Source organism: Lissotriton vulgaris, chromosome 11, assembly GCF_964263255.1.
Source record: "Lissotriton vulgaris chromosome 11, aLisVul1.2, whole genome shotgun sequence".
Taxonomy (NCBI): domain Eukaryota; kingdom Metazoa; phylum Chordata; class Amphibia; order Caudata; family Salamandridae; genus Lissotriton; species Lissotriton vulgaris.
The window spans coordinates 883,056,153-883,078,447 of NC_141699.1; the positions used below are offsets into that span (position 1 = coordinate 883,056,153).

The 22,295-nt window shown below is 45.5% G+C and overlaps 1 protein-coding gene across 1 annotated transcript in view; it reads right to left on the minus strand.

Annotated features, from left to right (window-relative positions):
* LOC147683642 (nucleoplasmin-like) overlaps window positions 1-20,003 on the minus strand; it is a 298,974-nt gene extending 278,971 nt beyond the window's left edge. The window contains exon 1 of the mRNA XM_086944883.1: window positions 19,615-20,003. Within this exon, the coding sequence (XP_086801009.1) occupies window positions 19,615-19,678 (64 nt within the window). The 5' untranslated portion in view covers window positions 19,679-20,003. The remainder of the gene's footprint in view (window positions 1-19,614) is intronic.
* Between the last annotated feature and the right edge of the window lie 2,292 nt (window positions 20,004-22,295).

The following is a 22,295-nucleotide window of genomic DNA, read 5'->3' on the forward strand; positions in this document are numbered from 1 at the left end:
GTCCCTTATATTAATTCAGCACAGGTCCCAATTTTAATCTATGCGGAGGATGCAGTGCTTTTAGCTCGTACTAGTAACACACTGCGTCATCTATTCCTGTAATATTTATTTATTTTATTTATTTTAAGTATTTGTATAGCGCAACTGATACCTTGCAGGCTTCCTGGCGCTGGAGAATACTCTAACTGAGGAGAAACAATAGCGGGTAACAGCGGGAGGAATTAGGGGAATAACCAGGTCTTGATCCGTTTCCGGAAGGGGAGGAGTTGTGAGATTTGGCGTATGTCGATGGGCAGACTGTTCCATAACTTAGCCGCTGCGACCCTGAATGATCTGCCCCCAGTTCTCGCTTTGTTGTATCTGGGCACTTTTACCAGACAGGCTGAGGATGATCGCAGGGCTCTGGTGGGGGTGTACCACAGGAACAGGGTTTGCAGAGGTCTGGGTCCGAGTCCATGCAGAGCTTTAAAGACAATTAATTTTCTAACTACAATAGCTTTACCCAGCTCAAAATGTCCGCCTCCGTGTGCAATGAAGCCACCATGGCCTGCGGCTCCCCCGTCACATGTCTTGTGACAAGCCAATCACAGCGCACCCTCCCTAATCACATGATCGCTTTCCCAGCCAATACTCAGGGTGCTTGCCAAGCATACGGAAGGGTTCGACTGAGAGCAGCCCCAGTGACCGGCATCCTCGGAGAACTGCTGTCTCCCGCTGGTAAGCTCGCCGTATTTCTGTTTTTAACCTGACCAGAACGCCCCCGTTCTGGTAATATGTCTGAATCTAACTTCCTTTTCATTTAACCCGCAGCGGACCAGTTATTTGCCTGGCCGCACTCCCTCACCCGGCTCCATTCACAGACACGTGAGGACAGCGCACCCGCCCTGAAGGCATCCGGTAATATAACGCGAACCGCCGGTACCTCCCATAAACCCTTCACTTTACCTCGGATTTAATTGTGCTCTTCCACGTTTCTCCATATAGGTTGACCATTGTGTCGGGCTCCATGTAGATCGAGCAGACTGCCCCTTCAGTAACTGCTTCGGACCTATGCCATATCTATGCTATTCCCCACCGAACTATGGTAACTGCAGCTTATTCGACACTCCATGAAACCATTAGCATAAATTAATGAAATTAATCCCTGCTTTCTCTCATCCGCTTAACAGCAAATAATTGCAGAGGTGCAGATGCCCCTAAACTGAACAAATCCAAGATTTGTGACTTCGTTAATATTCGACCTAACAAACCTAGAAGGTAATCCTTTTAATTCCCCACCGTGGCAATACCTTAAACGTGCATGCACCCAGTAAGATTATGCAATTTTTTATTTCTAGATTGGGCTTTCCCAGCTAACCTATACCGGCGCTTCCACAGAATCTTAAACGAAACCGCATCCTGAAGTACGGTGTACCCACCAAGGTACCCAGGCTCATTGAACACTAAGTTGCCTTTTTCCTATGATTTTTCCTATGAGTTTTAAGACCGGTATTAATACCAATTATTCTCAACAGAATCACGAGGGCGCGCGCTCCCCCCAAAAAAGGACCTTCCCAAGTAAAGCCAATACTACCCCGGGCCACCAACCTGGTAGGTTTCCCAGGCCTACAATCACCCCAAGCCCCGATAATTCGCCCCCACGACTATTCCACCAACACAAGCCTCACTCATTCACGGCTTACTTAAATTGCCCCACCCACTTTGACTCACAATTCCAATGTGCCCCATCACAAACACTTCACCCTACCATGGTTGACCATTCACAGTAAGTGCATGCTTTTCAGAGGTTTTGCACGGAATACGCACGCCTCATAGCAACACCGACCACTGCGTTTCCGAATGCAAAGTCTGTTGTTACAATGTGAGCTATGACTATACAAACAATGACTATGTATATCTGTGTTTTTCTTCCTTTTTCATTTTTCCTTTTCAAAACAGTTGCTATAAATAATTATGTTCAGGCAATATTAATTTCTTGTCCTGATGATGATCCCGTGATACTCGAGCTAGGGATCGAAACGTCGACCTTAGAGTAGTTCATACATGTACTTATATGATACTATTGTGTGTACGAATGACTCCAGGATACACTGCTAATGTATATTTAATGCCAGTGACCTGCTAGCTCACTTTTGTTTGCCTGATAACTTTCCTCACTTACCTTTACCCTCTTGCCTCGCTTTTCTCTGTATGGCACAGGACTGTGCCCCAATTTAACCCTTACCACTTGGGTTAATTGTTGTATCTTTGAGATCATAAACAATTGAACCAATAAATATTCCTTGGCCGGCTGGTCAAGGAATCTTAAACTATATAGAATTCCATTGTGATCTATATATACCATTTTTCTCGTTATCCTTGTATGCTCAGGACCACTTGTTTTGATAAAAAAGAGCTTTAAAGACAATGCAGAGGGACTTGAACGCCACCCGCTGCTTCAAAGGTAGCCAATGTAACTCGGCTAAGGCCGCTGTGGCCGAAGATCTCCTCGTCCAGCCGAGAGCTAGCTTGGCAGCGGCTGACTGAATTCTTTGAAGCCGGTCTAGCAGCGTAACTGGAGACTCAAGTAGCAGAGCGTTACAATAGTCAAGGCGACTGAGGATAGTGCACCTGACAATCAACGCCCGAGCTTGTGCAGGGAGGAGTGGCATAATTTTACGCAGGGAACGTAAAAGAGCTGAGCACGTCCCCACTGTTTTAGCGACCTGGGTTTCCATACTCAGCTTGTTCTTGAGCATGGCTCCCAGGTTGCGGACCGAGGTAACTGGCTGTGGTTTGTCCCTGGTTTCTGGAGGCCAGAAATCGCTCGGAAACTGGCGAGAAATGTTGTTTCCAGCGCAGTACAGGACCTCTGTTTTAGAGGAGTTAAATTGTAGGGAGTTCCTGTGCAACCACCCAGCCGTCTCTCTTAGGCAGTCGTGGAAGGAAGTTAAGGGGATGGAGTCTTCTCCCTCCCAGGAGAGAATGAGCTGGGTGTCGTCAGCATAGTTGATCGTTTTTATCCTGAACGACTTAATTAACGTGATCAAAGGTTTAAGATACACGTTAAAAAGGATGGGGCTGATGGAAGAGCCCTGGGGAACTCCCTGGGGCACAGGTGCAAATGCGGATTAGAATGGGGGAAGGGAAACAGCCTGTCTCCTGTCCTGCAGGTAGGAATGAAACCACAGCAGAGCCGTGCCATCCACACCTGCCTCACCGAGTCTCTCCAACAGCGTCCTGTGGTTGACCGTATCGAATGCGGCAGACAAGTCCAGCAGTATCAAAGCTACTGGCTGGCCCCTGTCTGCACGCATGCGAAGATCCTCCATGGCTGTCAAGACAGCTGTTTCGGTGCCGTGAGCGGGATGGAAACCGAATTGGAGTTCATCCAAGAAGTTGTTCTGCTCCAGGTGAGTGGAGAGACAAGAGCTGACCCATCGATCAGCAATTTTTGCTGGAAATGGCAGGAGGGAGATGGGTCGGTAGTTAGATAGACAGTCAGGGCTCAAGGAGGGCTTTTTCAGGAGCGGGGTAACGAGCGCTTGTTTCCAGGGGGTTGGAACATATCCGCAGTGTAGGGATTGGTTGCATATTCGGCGTAAAGTGCAGAAGAGTTCTGTTCCAAAGCTTTTCCAAATTTTTGGAGGAAGGGGGTCGAGAGGGGATCCCGAGGTGATTCCGAGCGCCAGTCTTTCAAACTCTGGTTCAGGGGTAGGGGGGAATTCCCGTAACCTAGCCATAGGGATGGAGCCTGAGGGCGTTGAGTCATGGATGCTGGTGCTAGCTCCCGGGCTGTTGGAACATCCCTGCGCGGGGGGGTCTTCAAATTGTGGATGATGGTGTTAATTTTATCAATGAAAAATGCTGCAAGATTGTCACAGAGTGCTTGAGTGGGAGGCTTAGTCATTGTGGCACAGTCTGGGTGAGTTAAGTTTTTGAGTATCTGAAAGATACTTTTCGCACTATTGGGGGCGTTGGCGATGGTAGAGCAGAAGTAGTTTGCCTTACTTTGCACAATTGCAGTTTTATATGCCCGGAGGTTAACTTTCCAGAGAGATTTGTTGGTGTCAGAGTAGCCTTGCCTCCATTTTCTCTCTGATTGTCTGCAGGCTAATTTGAGGGCTCTCAATGAGTCATCAAACCAGGGGGCTGGTGCTCTTCTCTTAGGTTTGCACTTTTTCTGGGGGACAAGGGGTTCCGAGGTGTTAGAAATCATTGTGCAGAGGGCCGTGTAGTTGTCCTCCACCGAATGAGATATGGAAAAACTATTTCCCACATTAAATACGGGGCCAGCCAATCTTAGTTTGTCCAGAGCTTTTCAATCTCTGTACAGAGAATCAGGGGAGGTGCTAAGTGGCGGCCTGTTGGCTCTGCTGCCAGCTATGTGGAATTTAATAAGTGCATGGTCGGTCCAGCACATAGGCAATATATCGCTCAGGAATACTAGCTGGGGAGAGGAGAAGATCAGGTCAAGCTGGTGCCCAGCAGAGTGTGTGGGTTTATTGACCAGTTGGGAAAGTCCCATACCTTCACAAGAAAGTATAAGATTGTTTAGGGCAGAGTCCAGACTGCCGTTTGGCCAGAGGTTGAAGTCGCCCAGGATAATCAGCTTGTTGTGGGAGGTAGCCATATTGGTGAGGGTGGTAAGAAGCGACTGTTGCTGCAAGGAGTTGAAGGCTCCCGGAGGGCGGTAGCATATCATGGCCGTGAAGGTGATTCCAGAGTGACAGTTTATTATTATATTTAAGTTTATAAAGCGCTCAGCTACCCGAAGGTTTCCCGGCGCTAAAACCAACTAATAAAGAGGGGAAGTCAGAGGGGAGGAGGCTACATGTTGAATAACCAATTTTTCACCTGTTTGCGAAAGCTAAGGTAGTTGGGCTCTTTTCGTAACTGAAGGGGAAGAGAATTCCATAGTGAAGGGGCTAGCCAGGCAAAAGAGCGGCCTCCCATTCTGGCTTTTCTGATTCTGGGCACTGAGAAAAGGTATTGGCTAGATGAGCGCAGAGTGCGGGGGGGGCAATGGTGGTGAACCAAGGATGTCAGATAAGGTGGGGCCCGGCCAGTGTTTATTTTGTGCATGAAACAGAGAGCCTTGAATTTCGTGCGGTTTTCGATACGGAGCCAGTGTAGTGAGCGGAGGGAATTAGAGGTAGGAGAAGTGTTGGGGAGTTTGCAGAGCAGTCGTGCTGCCATATTCTGGACTGTCTGCAATTTGCGAGTCACCTCTTTGCTGGCACCCAGAAGAAGAATATTGCTGTAGTCCAGCCTAGAAGTGATTAAGGCCTGGACTACAGTTTTCTGGGTGTCCGCAGGCAGCATCCAGATTATCTTGCGCAACCACTTAATGATTGTAATGCAGGTGGAGGAGGTTTTGACCACATGGTTTTTCATTGACAGCTGGTCGTCAAAGATCACGCCTAAGTTGCGTGCTGATTTAGAAGGGGTAGGAGGAGTGCCCATTTGAGTGGGCCAGTGTTGGGGTCCCCATAGAGTGGTATTGTGGCCAAACAGCAGAAGTTCTGTTTTTCCACCGTTCAGTTGCAGTTTGTTGTCCAACATCCAGGCTGCGATGTTTCTCAATCCTGAACATAGAGCGGATGAGGGGGCAAGAGAGTCAGAGGAAAGAGAGTAGATGATCTGGGTGTCATCTGCGTAGGAGTAAATAGTGAGCCCAGCTTGCTCTGCAACAGATGCCAGAGGTCTGACGTATAAGTTGAAGAGCAAGGGACTCAAGATGGAACCCTGTGGGACTCCATACGCAGATGTAAAAGTTTGGGAAGCGGATGATGAAGAGAAGACTTGGAAGGTTCGGTCGGATAGGAAACTGACAAGCCAGTTAAGGGCTGAACCGGTGATGCCAGATGATCGGAGGGCGTTGACAAGAATGGGGTGGGAAACCGTGTCAAATGCGGCGCTCAAGTCCAGCAGAATGAGTGCCACGGTTTCCCCCCTGTCAACACGGTGACGGATGTTTTCTGAGACTCCCAGCAGAGTGGATTCCGTCGAAAAGCCTGATCGGAAGCCGGATTGTGACGGATGTAGGATTCCCCTTAGCTCAACGTGGGTGGACAGTTGAGAATTAATGTGCTTTTCTAAGATTTTAGAAAATACCGGAATAAGCGAGATGGGACGGAAGTTGGCTGGAATGCTGGGGTCGGCATTAACTTTTTTTAATAACGGCATAATCATCGCGTGTTTCCATGCGGAGGGTACAATAGCTTCTCTAAGGGAGGAATTTAGAAGGTCCATAATGGGTTCTAGGGAGGATTTGTCCAGTTTTTTTAGAATTTGAGGGGGAATAGGGTCCAGTGGGGAACCGGATTTCATTTTACTGATGATGTCGGAGAGGGTCTCAATATTGAGCGGATCCCATGTGTCGATCAGCTGAGTGACCGAAGGACAGGTATCAGATGGGGGCCTAAGGTCACAGGAGGGCGTGGGTGGAGAGGGGGGGATCGATGAAAAGTGGATGGGACTGTTGTCCTCTGGTGTCCCTAGATCGGAAGAGGCCAAGTATTTCCGTACCTGCCACTGGGTCCATGTCGAGGATTTTTATGGACCAAGAAGCTCTGTAGATAATGCCGACTCCACCACCTCGACCCTTGGGTCTGGGAAGATGCAATATTTTGAAATCTTGTGGACAGGCCCAGTCCAGTTCAATATTACAGTCGGAGTGGGTCCATGTCTCGGTAAGAAATAGTGCATCGAGGTGATGGTTATCAATGAGCTGGGAGGTTTCATTGGCGTGTTTAGGCAGTGACCTAACGTTCAGCAGGCCACCCGACAGCAAACCTCTACAGGCGAAATCATGTAGAGGGTAGGCAGTGTCTGAGAAGGAGAGATGGCCTTCATGAGCAAAATCCCTGAGACGGAGTAAGGACTCGCGAGTTAGATGCGGATGGGTGGTGGTGGATTGGAGGGCCAGAGAACCGGAATCCGCTCCGGTCGCTGCCGAGGCGCGGACGAGCGCAGACGAGCTTGCCTTATGCGCGCCTTCGGCGCACAGTTTATGAGCAATCTAGGTATGAAAGCTATTTATTCAAGTCTTTTATTTTAGTAGCAGGCACACAACAACAAAATCATCCTCAAATCACTACTGAAGGGGGAATATTGGGGGTTGTCGATACTTTTAACTATCTAGGGATTATGTTTGATTTTCAAACCAACTGGCAAAAGAGGATTGCTAATAGAGAGACTCCGAAGAAAAAAAAAATTGGGGCCTTAACAAAATTCATTAAAAAACTGACTTAATACCAATAGAATAATAAAAGCAGCGTATAAAGCTAAGACTGTATCTGCCGCCACTTACAGGGTAGCTGTTTGGGGAATGAGAGATTGTACGAAACTGCAGATTATTTAAGATAATTTTTTAAAAGGGTCCTTTCACTACCAAAGTCATGTGCCAACTATAAGAGCCACATGGAACTTAGAGCACTTATATCACAGGTAAAATTGCAATGGCCCAATCCTAATGTGGCACTCAATATGGCGAAAGTAGACCCTTGCACTGACAAGAGACATTATAAAGGATGTTTTGAAATTAGTTGGGGGTAGGTAACATTACCTGGTCAACTTATGTTGAATCGACATTGAAGGCAGTTGGGCTACATCACTTTTTTTTTTGGATCCTACTATTTGTTATTCCATATCTAAAACTGACTTAAAAGCGCAATTATCTAAACGACAGATAAGGGAGACAAAAAATATTAATTTGTTGACAGTTAAAACACATCTGGCCTCCCCTAGTATAAATCTAATCGATTCAACCATAACATATCTATCTTTCGTCACTAATCTGCAACATAGGGACAACCTGGTGAGGTTTTGTTTAAATTATATTCCACTTATGTTGGGTTTGCCCATTAATGTCTATGTTGCTTCTGAACTTCCATCCTGTACTTGTGATGAGCGATCTGTACAGGATGATGTACACTATGTTCTTTTGCAAATTTTATTGTGATGAAAAAAGGATTATCGCCATTATTCGTAAAATGAACTTTAAAACAGGAACTCTATTATTTTCAGTTACTATCTCACCCTTTTATTTGCTTCTCTCTGGCGTCCTTTTTACTATCTGCACTAAAAAAAAAAAATAAAAAAAAACACTCCGCTAAAAAATATATCCCCAAATATGAAATGAATTTACTGTATTGTGTAAATAACTATGAATTTGTCATTTTTTAGGGCTCGCACTGCGAAGCAATCGCGAAAGCGATTGTCGCAGTGGAGTCCTATTGTAATCATTCTGGCTTTCAAGGACTAACAAGGTTTGGGACAACAGACTGGCACGCGCACGCACGCAGCCTGCCGGAATCGGATCAGGTCACGTGCTCCGATTCCGGCAGGCTCTTCGGTCACCATGGATCACACACACACACACAGAGACACACACACGAGTGCACACATACATACATACACACACACACACCACACCTCCCCAGCCCCCCCTGCCCTGCCGGCGCCCCCGTAGGGTGACCAACCGTCCGTAAATTTCACGGACAGTTCGTAATTTTGGCTGTCTGTCCGTTGTCCGTGAAGGATTCTTTAACGGACGCCATTTGTCTGTAATTTTAACCCGGCACAGCTTGCCCCCACCTCCCTTCTTGACTCCGATGCTGTATGAAAGCTCAGACCCCCAGCAGCACTGTAGAGGCACAGCGGGATGGCAACCCTCACACCTCCAGCCCTTGATGAGCTGTTAAGAGGTGCTTGGAGGTGACTGAGAGGGAGGGGCTGCAGGTTCAGGAGCAGGGGGCATCCATTCACATGCAAACAGCCCTGAATGCGTCTTGTATCTGCTATTTAGAGGAGGGCTCACACATTCCATTTCTACCCAGGGCCCCAATTATCCGAGACTCGGACAGATTACACGCCTGATTACACCGAGGCAGCACGTGGTTCTCTTCACCGAGCTTAATTACTGTCACTAATTTGTAAGCAAACCTCGGTTCTTCAAACATGCATAATGTAATACAATAAAGAAATGGCACAATCGCACCCACACTGATTAACAAAGTATGGAGGACAATCAGTTCAATCAGTTCTCTTAGAGTATCTCCTGTAAGTACTGTACATCACAGTGGGGGATGGCATTTTGGACAGAGAGCCTGTCTTCTCGTTGTCTTGTGCAGGAGAGGAACCTAAGATGATACTAGAATACTGCATGCCCAGCCCTGTGTTCCCTCTCCTGTGATGGCTCCTGCCCTCCCCTCAGTGATGGCACCAGTCCCCCCATGTTGTGGCTCCAGTCCAGCCCACGCCTGGGATGGCTCCTGTCCCCCCATGTGGTGGCTCCAGTCCACCCCCACCTGTGGTGGCGCTTGTCCCCCCTGTGGTGGATCCTGTCTCCTCCCTGGGTGGCTTCTGTCCCAGTCCTGGAACGGGGCCCCTGCAGCGAGGGTGAAGTTCTTGATGGGCCTCTTCTCAAAAGGGCTCAGCTCAAGATTAATATGGAAAGGTGAGCGAGTGAGTACGTGAAGGGATGTGTGAATAGCTGGATGAATTAGTGAAAGGGTGAATGGATGAATGAAAGATTGAATAAATGGATAATGAGAGAGGATAGATGGATTGATGAGTGAGTGGAAGGATGGAGAGAAAATGTAAATAGCTGGATGTATGGGTGGAAGGGTAGCTGGATGAAGGATGAGGGGAAAGATGGATGAGGGGAAGGATGATGGATGGAGGGGAAGGATGGATGAGGGGAAGGATAAATGGAAGAGGGGAAGGATAAATGGATGAGGGGAAGGATAAATGGATGAGGGGAAGGATAAATGGATGAGGGGAAGGATAAATGGATGAGGGGGAAGGATAAATGGATGGATGGATGGATGGATGGATGGATGGATGGATGAGGGTCAGGATAAATGGATGAGGGGAAGGATGGATGGGTGAGGGGAAGGATGGATGAAAGGAAGGATGGATGAGGGGAAGGATGATGGATGGAGGGGAAGGATGGATGGATGAGGGGCCGGATAAATGGATGGGATGGATGGAGGGGTGAGGGGAAGGATGGATGAAAGGAAGGATGGATGAGGGGAAGGATGATGGATGGAGGGGAAGGATGGATGAAAGGAAGGATGGATGAGGGGAAGGATGGATGAAAGGAAGGATGGATGAGGGGAAGGATGGATGGATGATGAGGGGGTGGATGGATGGATGATGAGGGGGTGGGTGAAAGGATGGATGGATGATGAGGGGGTGAAAGGATGGATGGATGATGAGGGGAAGGATGGATGGATGATGAGGGAAAAGGATGGATGGATGATGAGGGAAAAGGATGGATGGATGATGAGGGAAACGGATGGATGGATGGATGGATGATGAGGGGAAGGATGGATGGATGATGAGGGGATGGATGGATGATGATGAGGGGAAGGACAGATGGATGGATGGATGGATGATGGGTGGGTGGGTGAAAGGATGGATTGATGGATGATGAGTGGGTGGGTGAAAGGATGGATCAGTGGATTGGATGGTGGGTGGGTGAAAGGATGGATGAGTGGGTGGGTGGATGATAGGGGTAGGTGGATGAGTGAAATGATGGATGGATTGATGGATTGATAAGTGCAAGGGTGAATGAATGGAGATATGAGTGAAAGGGTGGGTGTAAGGATGGATGAGTGAGTGAAAGGGAGGGTGATGGACAAAAGGATGAATAGATGTGTGAAGGAGTGAAATGATAGATGGATAAGTGATAGGGGCAATGGATGGATTCATGAGTGGATGAGTAGATGGGTGGATGGATGGATGGATGGAAGGCAGGCTAAGTGAAAGGGTCGATGGAGAGAGAAAGGGAGGATGGATGATGACTACAAGTGTGGATGGGTGGAAGGATTAGTAAGTGAAAGGATGGCTGGATTGGTGAAAGGGTAAATGGCTGAATGGATGAGTGAATGGATGGATGGGATGAAGAGTGGATGGATAAGTGTACAGAAGGGTGAAAGGGTGGATGGATAATGGAGGATGAGTGAAAGGATGGATGAGGGGATGGATGAGGGGATGGATGAAGGGATGGATGAGTGAAATGATAGATGGAAGGATACATGATGGATAGGTTTGCAAATGGTTGAATATGTTTGGAAATGGCTGGGCTTACTTATATACTATTGTGCGACCTCTGATGTGTCTGTAAAACGTACCTATTGTCCTGAATTTGTGTCCTGAATTTTGACCCTTTGTCCTGAATTTTTACACTCACCGTCCTGAATTTGCACCAATGCCAGTTGGTCACCCTACGCCCCTGCCCACACGAGCGCACACACACAGACAATCCCCTCCCTCCCCCCCCCCCCCGCCCACACACACGCGCACATACAGAGACGCCCACCCCACCACCACACACGCGCACATACAGAGACGCCCCCCCCCCAAACTAACCCCACTCACCGCATCGCCGGTTTCGTTTTTGCGCACGTCTTGTTCACTGAAGGTTTTGTCTCATTAATCACCAGGCAGCATCTAGCGACTTCATGACGCGGCCAGTGCGTGCGCGCTGTAATGACTGGGTATTTAAATATTCACTTCCCCAGTGCTCCGTTTACGATGCGGTAAAACGGATGCACTCTTGAGTCAAGGTGTTTTCCTTCGTCCCCCATTTCCTTGCAGGACCGTGGTATACTAAAGGCACATTGTCAACTTCGTTCTCTCTCCCTATTCCTTTATTTCCTCCCTTTCGAAAGTAATCTCCTCTTAACGCATTGAGCAGCTGCGGAGTAACGTGCACAAGACCTTGCCTGTTTAAGAAGGTAACTTTACGCTCTGCCATTTGCCGCTAATTAAACATGCTGATAAGGAGGTTACAAGAACGCGCCGTCTCCCCAAAAACGCTTGTTTTCGCAATGACCACATTGACATTCCTGTGACGCGAGAAACTATGGTAAAGGCGAAAGGTTCAGCAACGATCGGAACCGTTGCCCCCAGTCCCCCGCCCCCTCCACCCCGCGATGAATAACCCCCACTGCGGTCTTGAAAACCAGGAGTATTCAGCCTGCTTAAGCTTTGACCATGAAGCACGCAGACTATGGGGCGAGCCTGGCCGGGCCTGAGGTATGCTCTGACTCAGCCCGTGGTCCCATGGGACTGACTGCTGAGCCAAATCCAGCCGTTCCGGCATCCCTGTCCTCTGGAGCTCTCACCTCCTCGCTGCCCTCCCCAGTCCTTCAAGTTCGATAACGAAGCCAGCTCTGCATCTGCAACCAAATCTTAAAAATGCGTGACACTGAGGAAATCTCTCCTACTGAGAAGTAAGTTGAGAGAAGTGTGCATCTGTCTACAGTCTGTACCATGAGAACATTACTCTGTTGGCCTCCGTGTCTTCGCTGCACACACTTTGCACTACAGGTAAAGTGTCTGCACTTTTAATACATGCTGTTTGCTAACTCATCTACACCAAAATGAATTATCTTTCCTGCTAGTTCTCCTGTTGAGGTTTAATCCTACTAGTTGTGCCTAACTTCATTAGAGAAAGATCTACACCGGACTAATCGTAATTTGTATATGATGCTGTAATCAACCTCACCATGCCCAGACTGATCCTTTAGTATGCTAAACCCTGAGCCAAACCTGCAGTAAGCACCACAACTCCCGTCCTGCAAACCCCAACCCCAGGATGCGCACCTCCCCACACAGATCCCCCCTGCAGTCCTGATGCCATCGGAGCCCCACATAATACCCACAAATTGCAAACTTCAAACCACCACCAAGCCAGCCCCAGAACAAACACCCCAGCCCTACTATCCTCACATCATCCACCTACTCTTCTGCAAGTCTTATACTTGTTTAAAATGCTCGCTGCCCTAATTTCTGACTCAAATGACATTTATTTTTTTTGCTTAATAATATGACAAATAGGTTGCCCGTCGTGGTATTAGAGAAACCTATTGTCTTTAACGTGGTCGTATATTTGTCTTTGCATAACAACTAATTAGCACTCTTTTTACGGGAGACTTTTCCTTATAAAGTGACACTTTTGCGATTGATAAATGTAACCCCATTTGTGGTGATTGGTATGGTTCTGCTTGCCACAGAGGACGCAGTGCTGTAGTGCACTCTAAATATTTGCGCGTTTCCGCCTTAATCGTGTTGTCTGTGAGTGCTCGAGGCAACCTTGAAATAGTTTAGCTTCCCCATTCAGTAAATCGTATCCCAGCTCGTTTCTAAGGTCTTGCTCTCTGTAGGTCTGTATTACAGATTTACGGAACACACGGCTTACAGACTAGGATAATAGTACACCCCGCTTCCACTACTCAATAACAATAAACCATGGCACCGAAAAATATTCGTATTGTGGTATTGACAAACATTAAATATGTTTGTGTATCTAAATGGGATATGAACAGTAAGTAGCTCCATGGTAGGGGCTATTAAGACAAATAGGAAGATGACAGTTGTTTATTACGTTTTGTTGCTTAATTCTACCTGTTTGATACTTTCTAAAACTGTACTTATAATTTTTGAGCCTACAACAGCAAATCCAGATTGCTGCTTCGATAAAAAAAAATACTCCAGTGAGTAAATAGCGAGATAGTGAATCCTTTCTTGTTTTTATTTTTTTTACTTGATCTGCACATTGCCCATTACTCTGTTATTACTGCCTCATGGAGTTAGGAGATTGCAGTGGATGCAGATAAAAAAAGTCATCTGGACATTTGCAATTCCCGACCCCTAATGGGGAGTGACATATGGGTCCATGAAGGGACGACATTAATGAGCCCTAAACCCCAGCTGGCACGTGTCCACGCAGTTTTTCTGAAGCCTTTGTACTTTGCCACACACACAACCACACACCCACACACACATACAACCACCACAACCACAACCACACACACACACAACCACACACATACAACCACACACACATACAACCACACAGTCAGTGCACACTTTCACCGGGCACAAACACCACCAGCCGTCAGTGCACGCTACCACCAGGCACACACCACTAGATATCAGTGCACACTTTCACCAGGAACACACACACCACAAGCCGTCAGTGCATGCTTTCACCAGGCACACACACACACCACCAGCTGTCAGTGCACGCTTTCACCAGGCGCACACACACACACCACCAGCCGTCAGTGCACACTTTCACCAGGCGCACACACACACACACACACACACACCACCAGCTGTCAGTGCACGCTTTCACCAGGCATACACACTCCACCAGCCGTCAGTGCACGCTTCCACCAGACACACACACCACCAGCCGGCAGTGCACAATTTCTACAGGGACACACACCATCAGCCATCAGTGCACACATCAATTGTTAACGCATCCACAACTAACTATTGTAGCAATCGCAGTATGGCGCGCTTTTACTTTTAAATATATTCATCTAAAGCGCAGCATGCCACCATTGCTACAAAAATAAATGCACATTTTTTTGGCCTAAAATTTATAGACTTTTGTTGCAATTGGTGTTGCAATATTAAGCAATGCCAATAGCTCAAACGTAATTAATGCGAGACCTATTGCATTGCAAATGCTTGTAATACTTGTATATATATTTTAACTTTGTTGGAATGCTGTGAAATGTTTCTTTTAAATGTAGTATACTTTTTATTCCTACATTGTGTTGGAAAAATAAAGTTATTCTGATAAAAAAAGTGTACTGTTCAGCGGCTAAAGAGCTGACCAGTTGGGAGTCCTCTGCATAAAATACCAAAGTGAGTCCAATAGTATTTCTGCAACCTTTGATACACAACCCTATCTAGACAAGATCTCTTGGAAACAATGTAACTCCCCAACAATAGCAGAGTAAAACTAAGGAATATCGTAAATTTCTCTGTAGAACAAGTCGAAAATATGATGGTGAATATTAAGTCTGGTTCCCCTTTAGATCCCTATACCCATTTTATTTTCGCTCATTTGGCTCCCTACACCAAGCCCTTTTTTCAACATTTTTTCAACCTATCCCTCTCTATCACATAGTACCCTGATACCTGCAGAGTACCCTGATGCCTGGAAACAAGGTTTAATAGTACCCTAAGCAAAAAATAAATAAAATATCAGGCATAGATGTTGCAACTACATCAAACTATTGACCCATCTCTTTGCTACCTTACATGAATAAAGTTCTGGAAATACCAGATTATTGCCTTTCTTAAAAACAACAACCTGTTAGACCCATCTCAGACAGAATTTAGAGCAAACAACAACAGAGAATCCACCCTCCTTGCCATACTAGACAACATCAGATTAGAAATGGGTGAGGGCGAGGCCGATGTCCTTCTCCAACTTGATCACTCCACGACATTTGATACTGTTTTCCCTTCATCTACTGATAAAAAAAAATCCTTTATGAGATTTGGATTCCCTCCAAAGGCCTAAAATGGTTTTGTTCCTTTTCAAATAAAGAGAAAACAATCTGTGCAGTTTGAAATTTTCAGTTCTTTCCGTACATCCAAATGCAAAGTCCCTCCTTGAGCCTAATATTTATCAAAGTCTCACCCACCGCAAAAATTGTCAGGAAAAGGGGATTTGAGATCTGCTCTAACACAGATGAAACCCAACTGGTAATCTTGATGGGGACAAACATCAGGAAACTAGGGAATATCGCACCAGTTGTCTTACAGAGTTACCAAGTTGAATGAGAGCACACTGCCTGAAATTAAACACTGAAAAGACAGAGATACTGGGTCTTTGGTGGTGCATAACAGATTTCTTACTTCTCTAGGTGGCCGACTGCTTTGGGCTCAGCTCCAGAGCTGAGCCCAAAGCTTGCCATTCAAGAGAGGAGGGTCATTACTGCAATTCATAAGTGTATTGGCAGCTTTGTTGATATACAAAGAAAACAGGGTAGGTGTGAGTATGCACCTGTATTGGAATCTTGCTAGTTAGTTCACCCCGTTTATCCCACCGAACTCGAGCTTAATTGTCCTCATGCAATCTTGCTATCGGGTTTACGAAATGAGCCGGAATTCCCATGTTTAGCATCACTCTCCATACCTTTTTAATGGGGATAAGATTGAACGCAGCCCTCACAATCAACGAATGCTACATATAATTTTTGTTTCTTTAACATCACATTCTTCCATGAAAGTAGTGCAAACCTGAAAGCCTGATCACAGGTACTTATCTTAGTTCAAAAGCCCACCTGGTAGGGAGATAAATAGCAAGATTGGATGGGTGAAAATGCAATTCTATCTAAAACTTGCCTGGTGAAGACCTTTTGCAAATTGTCAACTAAGCTAATTGGCCTGTAGTTATTAGGATTGAGGCATCTCCTTTCTTAAATATGGCTCAGGCACTAGTTATGAGTAGACTAAACTACGGGAATACGCTTTATGTTGGCATGGCGGGCTACCTAACCTCCAGTCTTCAAGTAATTCAAAATGCGGCAGCCAGACTCATCTGCAACAAAGATAAATTTTGCTCAGCCTGTTTATAAATTCTCCAATGGCTAACCATGCACAAAATAGCAAAATGTAAACTTCTTTGCTATGCACACAAAGCACTTTACAAATCAGGCCCAGTAATACTAAGCTACAAATTAGAATTTTATAAACCAACCCAAAACGTGAGATCCCAGTACCTAGCTCTAGCTAAGACGAAGTACATTAAAAAATTAGGGACAGTGGGCCACTCCTTTTCCCATCGTGGTGCGGGATGACAGAATTTACTACCTCTTGACACCCACCTCACGGATAACCACATTCATTTGAGAAAAAAATTAAAAACCTGGCTTTTCAAAGATAAACTTTTATCTAACTGAATTATCCTACTCATATAAGGCATTTGAGTTCTCCACAATTTTAGACCTGTGATAATTCCTTAGGGGGAGGAGTAGTCACGCTCTACAAATACTGTAAACAAACAAACAGACTTTACAAGGTCGGTGAGAGGACAAACATGAACTTTGAACAGCGTAGGACTCAGAGAGGAGCTCTGAAGGACTCCACCTTTAAGAGGTAAAGAATCTGAGTAAAAGGGCTAGTTCCAAACCTGAAAGCTCAGATCCTGAAGAAAAGAGGCCAGCCATTTCCAGGCTTGCTAGGTCACCCCCAAATTACATATTCTTTCCAACACAATTGTGTGGAAGACAGCGTCATTTAATGCATTTTACAACTTGAAGAAATACTTCTGTGCTTTTCAAGCTAGAACTCAATTTGTTGAAAAGTTATTTCAAGGGTACTACCTTTGTTGCCAGCTCCATAGGCCTGGTGGCTTCTTTCAAGGATGTAGATCAGCCATTTCATATGAGAACTGCTCAATGTTGGGGGCTAAGTGCAGCAATTTTATTTTGATTTAGAATAGTAAAGACGTTTAAAGTAATTAACAGATGGTAGTTTTACCAACTGATTGGCACTCACTTGTTCAATCTCAGGAAATAGTGAAGATGCATAAGGAATCAAACCTGAGACTTACTAGTCACACATCCCACAATTAGGTGCATTAACCCAATAAGCTCAATATTCTGAAACCCGTCATGTGTGCAGCCTCAAACAAGCGTATGTTGCACTGTCCTGGTGTGCAGAATGAAAAGACACCTGTGATCAAAATTCAGGCAGCAGCGTGTTTCTGAAGATGGAATTGAAAAGGTTTCAGAGCCAGTCATTTCACAGAATTGATTTTCCAGAGAATTGGCAACAAATTCTTCTTCTTGAAATAATTGGTCATAATGTGCTTTGGATTAAAATTTGTAGAAGCTACTTTTTGGTTATCAAATCAATAATCCCCCCTTTTTAAAGATCTCCATCGGTAGCCTATAAACATAGTCAAATACACTAAAACTCGTTTGTTATACTTGCATTGGGTTCGACCAATATGTTTCACATGTACAATTTATCACTATTTTCTTGTATTGGCTCTAAAGATAGCTCCGCCCCATTGGTTTACGTTTTAGCCCCTAACCCATTGGTTGACCTGTTGACCCCCCCCCCCCCCCCCGAAGTTTGGGTCCAGTTGAACCCTGGGTGTGGCCTTCGGCAAGATGAGAATGTGTAGTAGTAGCTTTGCTGATACAGTTCTAGGACAGTTGGGAAAGACAGTAACACAGGTATGCCTTCAGTTGACACGATTAGTAGTAAATCCATGTTTGCCATGAACAGTAGGAGGCCAAACCACTTTGAGGGAGCGGTCAAGATGAAAACAAATGGCGACAGGTGAAGGCAGAAGAGATGGTGCCCTGATGTCCAGACAGGCCACACACGAGGGCACCTTTGCCACTCACAGGGCTGGAATCAAGCTCCTTGCCTGGAATCTAGCTCCTTGCCACCCCAGCTCAAGACATAAGTGAACAGTAGCTGATTTTAGGCCTAGGGGGTCCAGAGCTGTCGTGGAGGGGCTTCCAGCTGTGTGTGAAGGAGGAAGTGGGCATGGGTTTCTCGGTACACAGCATCATGTATGAATGCATGTTTTGCAGAGCATGGTTAAGGCTTAAACATTTAGACATGATGCTTTGCCCTTCATAAATTAAATTTCGGCTGTTGCTTAAATGAGATCTGATCGTTTCTGAGTTTTGCATTTCCTCCTACATATATACATGATGTTAACAACAATAAGAATATATGTAACGTGGGAACCAAACTGTGCACTTTTCTGAAGTGAGTTTTTCACGTATTAAGCTCACATTTACAATAATAGATATTTATAATACGCATTTTATTCTAACTGTTTTTTACAATGTTTTTTTAAAAACTTTTTTATCAATGTTACTGTTTGTATGGCTGACTTCAATTGGCAAATTATAAAACAAATTAACTTGATTGGGGGGGGGGGGAGACGTACAACTTCTAATTTTAAGCCCACGAAGTTCCTAATCGCGAGCAGGGCTCGAATCCCTTTTTGGGGACCGTTTCCAGGTTGTGGCCAAAGCGGGATCATGCTGGGTGCCCAAGGCCAGAGTTTGCTTCCGCCATTTGAGCAGGTTTCCTCAGCCGCAAATCAATGGAACAAACACCACAAATACGTTATTTGCACGTGCAGACATAGGGAAGAATATGAAAACATGTGCTTGTAATTGCAACTTCTAGTTTGTGAACCCAGCCCTATAGAAGAGGCACTAGTGACCCGGCCTTGATACGGCCTAAGGACACACACTAACGGAAAAGGCACGGCTGTTTCATAAACATAATTATTAGCAACGTATTCGGCGTGTTATTAAAAGATGGGGTCGCGACGCTTGTGGGAAGATAAAAGAAAAGGTATTCTTGGATGGCGCTTAGACCTTTCAGGTGATGAACGCTAATTTACATCAGGACGTGAATTTTGCGCTAACAGCACCCGCATTTTTGCAAACAGAGGAAGGTGGCCGGGTTCAGTCACAATTTAAACACAGCTGCAAATAATAATATAGCTCTTCTCGATTCTCACAGCTTCACGTGGCATATTTACGGGGGGAATCATCCCGGACGCTACACACCGTGAAGAGAAAATAAAAAAGTGTTCTTGCACTTTAAGGCAACACCACTTTGCATTTTGGGACTAGTAGTTTCCTTCATACTGTAATTAGTATTAGTTTAAACATGCCAGTGTGCTAAACGCTATCGACTCAAAAAGCGGGGGTGGCGGCGGCAATTTCCACACATAGTGGGGATCATTTAGCAACCACAACTGGGGAGTAAACTAAATGTAGAGTTACAAATGCCGGTGTGTTGTAAATCGCGGAAGAAGCGCGAACTTACCCCACAGAACGTAGGCAGGTGTGACCTCTTCCGAATGGACGCTGCACATGCTGAAGGACTCCATTGTCTGAAGAGAGGTGTGCGGGAGCGAAAAGGACCAACCCGCACGCGCTCGGTTGCTCAGAGCGTCACAGGGGAAAGAAAACAGCAAGTCCTTTGATTTTAGACAAAACTGACCAAACGTCGCACCGAATTATTAAACAAGGGGTCGTCTGGTCTTCGCTCAATTCAGTTCAGTTTTCAAAGCACCAATTAGGTAGATCAAAAGTGAAAACACGCTCGTCTCTCCTGCACGCGCTCCACTTGCAGGCACACACTTAAGACCGCCCACGTTTGTTAGGTTATACACTTATATGGGTGATATAAATTACGGACTGGACTCTAGTGTCACAGGGTTACTGGACCCCACCATTGTTAAAAGGTGACGGGCGTCAGTTCTGACCTATATTTTCAGTGGTACTAAACTTCCCAGCTGCCACTGCAGTTGCGTCTTTACACAGCAGGTGGCGGCCCTCAACGTATTGAGCAGGTGCAGAACGGACGTTGGGGTTGCACACAGCATTCAAACAAAGCCTTTTCAAAGAGATTGGTACCTGTGTGACTGTAGAGTATTACCTACAGAATCCTGTGGCGAGGCTGCTCCAAATAACACTGGCCTAGAGTTTACTGCAATTTCTCAACACACAGGAAACTAAAGAATCAACACAAACAGCCAGAGCTGCCAAGTTTTCAGAGGTCCATGTGTGATGTGCTGCTCCAGTTCAGGTTTTCTTTTCTTCAAATTGTGAGACTTGTAGTCCTGTTTCATAATGCAATAAACAAGACTACAAGTCCCAGAATTCAAAGAACCCCCCAGATTGGAGAAGCACATAACTCATGCACTTGAAAAATTTGGCAGGCCTGAATAGCAGGTCTCTGAGTAGAATTATCAGGGTGCTGACATGGAATATCACCTAAGTGAGTAGGGTGTCAGAACCTGCATATTCACTCACTTGTCCTACTATACATTCCTCTCAGTGAGGTAGACACTCCCTCCAGAGAGCTGGAGGTGAGCTACATGCAGCTAACGCCTTAAGTGTGCATGTTCTGTGGTGATGTAAGCTTCTACAACTCTCCCCTGCTAGACCTGTTGTGCGGAAAATGAAAGATTGCACTTACTGCCTTCTGTCAGAGGGGGAATCTTGCTTTGCTACTGACATACTGTCCTAGTCTATGTGGCAGTGACGCTTGCCCTTCTGCACGATTTGTACCTGTCCTGTGATGGGAAACATTTGTGCGATTGCTACCCTAGCTGTACCTGTCTTCTGTAAGAGGGAAACTTGCACTGTTTCTGTTCAGGGTGTAGCTGTTCTATGAAGAGTGGTGTTTTCGGAGCCCCATCTCGTTCTACAAAATCGATCTACATTGCCAATGCCTGTTTTAGTGCATGATGGGAGTGAACGAGTGAAACCTCGCAAAATATGTGAGTAGGGTTTACTTTTGGGTTTATCCCTCAAACAAGCAGTTTTTGAAATGGACTAGATGACTTTACAACATTTTAAAACCTACCCAATACCAATACCAACTTTATTGTTTCAGCTTTACAAATGTAAGCAATGCAATTTAAAGCACAGGCCAAGGGATTACAAAAGAGAAATCATCACAAAGCCAGCTAAAATGCATTGACATTTTAATATTTGTTCTATACTTTGTTCTTTACTATAGAATTTTTGTCCCTAATATTGCAATTCAATAATCAATTCCCCTTGGTATCCCTTAAGAAATAAGTCAAAATCTGAAATACAACATACAGGATGCTGTTTTTTCATGTAGTGTACCAAAAAGAGGTACACTATGTACAAAGTCCAGACAACCCTGATTGCTTTACAGGGCTTAAATTAATAATTTCAAATGCTCTCTTTTGTGGTAGTGTGGGCAAGCAGTTTAGGCTTATCAGGGAACAGTGTTAAGCATCTGTAAAATACACACAGAGTCAATAAATGAGACAAATATTCAAGAAGAAACTTGACCAATTTAGAAAGAAAAGTATCTTTACATATATCTTAACACCAAGAACATTGTGATTAGGTGAGTATTTTTCAGGATATACATCTTTTCAAGTAAGTAAAATTGTAGCAGAAATTCTTTTTTAATGCGATAATGCTTTCCTATTGAGAAAAAAGGCATATACTACATACAGGTACATGCAATTGCATTCCAAGGTCCCCTTTAGGAATTAGCTGCTAGGAGGCCAGGGTCCAACATAGCACCAGCAGTTCGAGCTTACCTGCCCTGGAATTCCGGGTGCAGAGGTGCTGAATGGGTTGGTAGCCTTGTGCGATTGACCATTGGATAGAGGAGGGCCACCTACAAATCGTCTGCATAAGGGGACTTCGGGACAAGTACAGGAGCTCCTGACATGGGGCTCAGTTTGTGAGAGGTTCAGGGAGCAGGGTGAGGTACCGAAAATTATTTATCACATCCCAATTAGAGTCATACTTACAACTAGACCCATACCCATTACCAATAATCAGTCGGTTGGCAGTGTAGAAGGTCCAATCATTTATTACAACAAACAAACTCTGCCAGAGGAGCTCCTTGCGACCTAACCCCACGAGGTCCGCCAAGAAGACTGTTGGCACATTGTCAGAACATCACATATATACTGTTACATTTCGAAACCGTTACCCAAGATGGAAAAA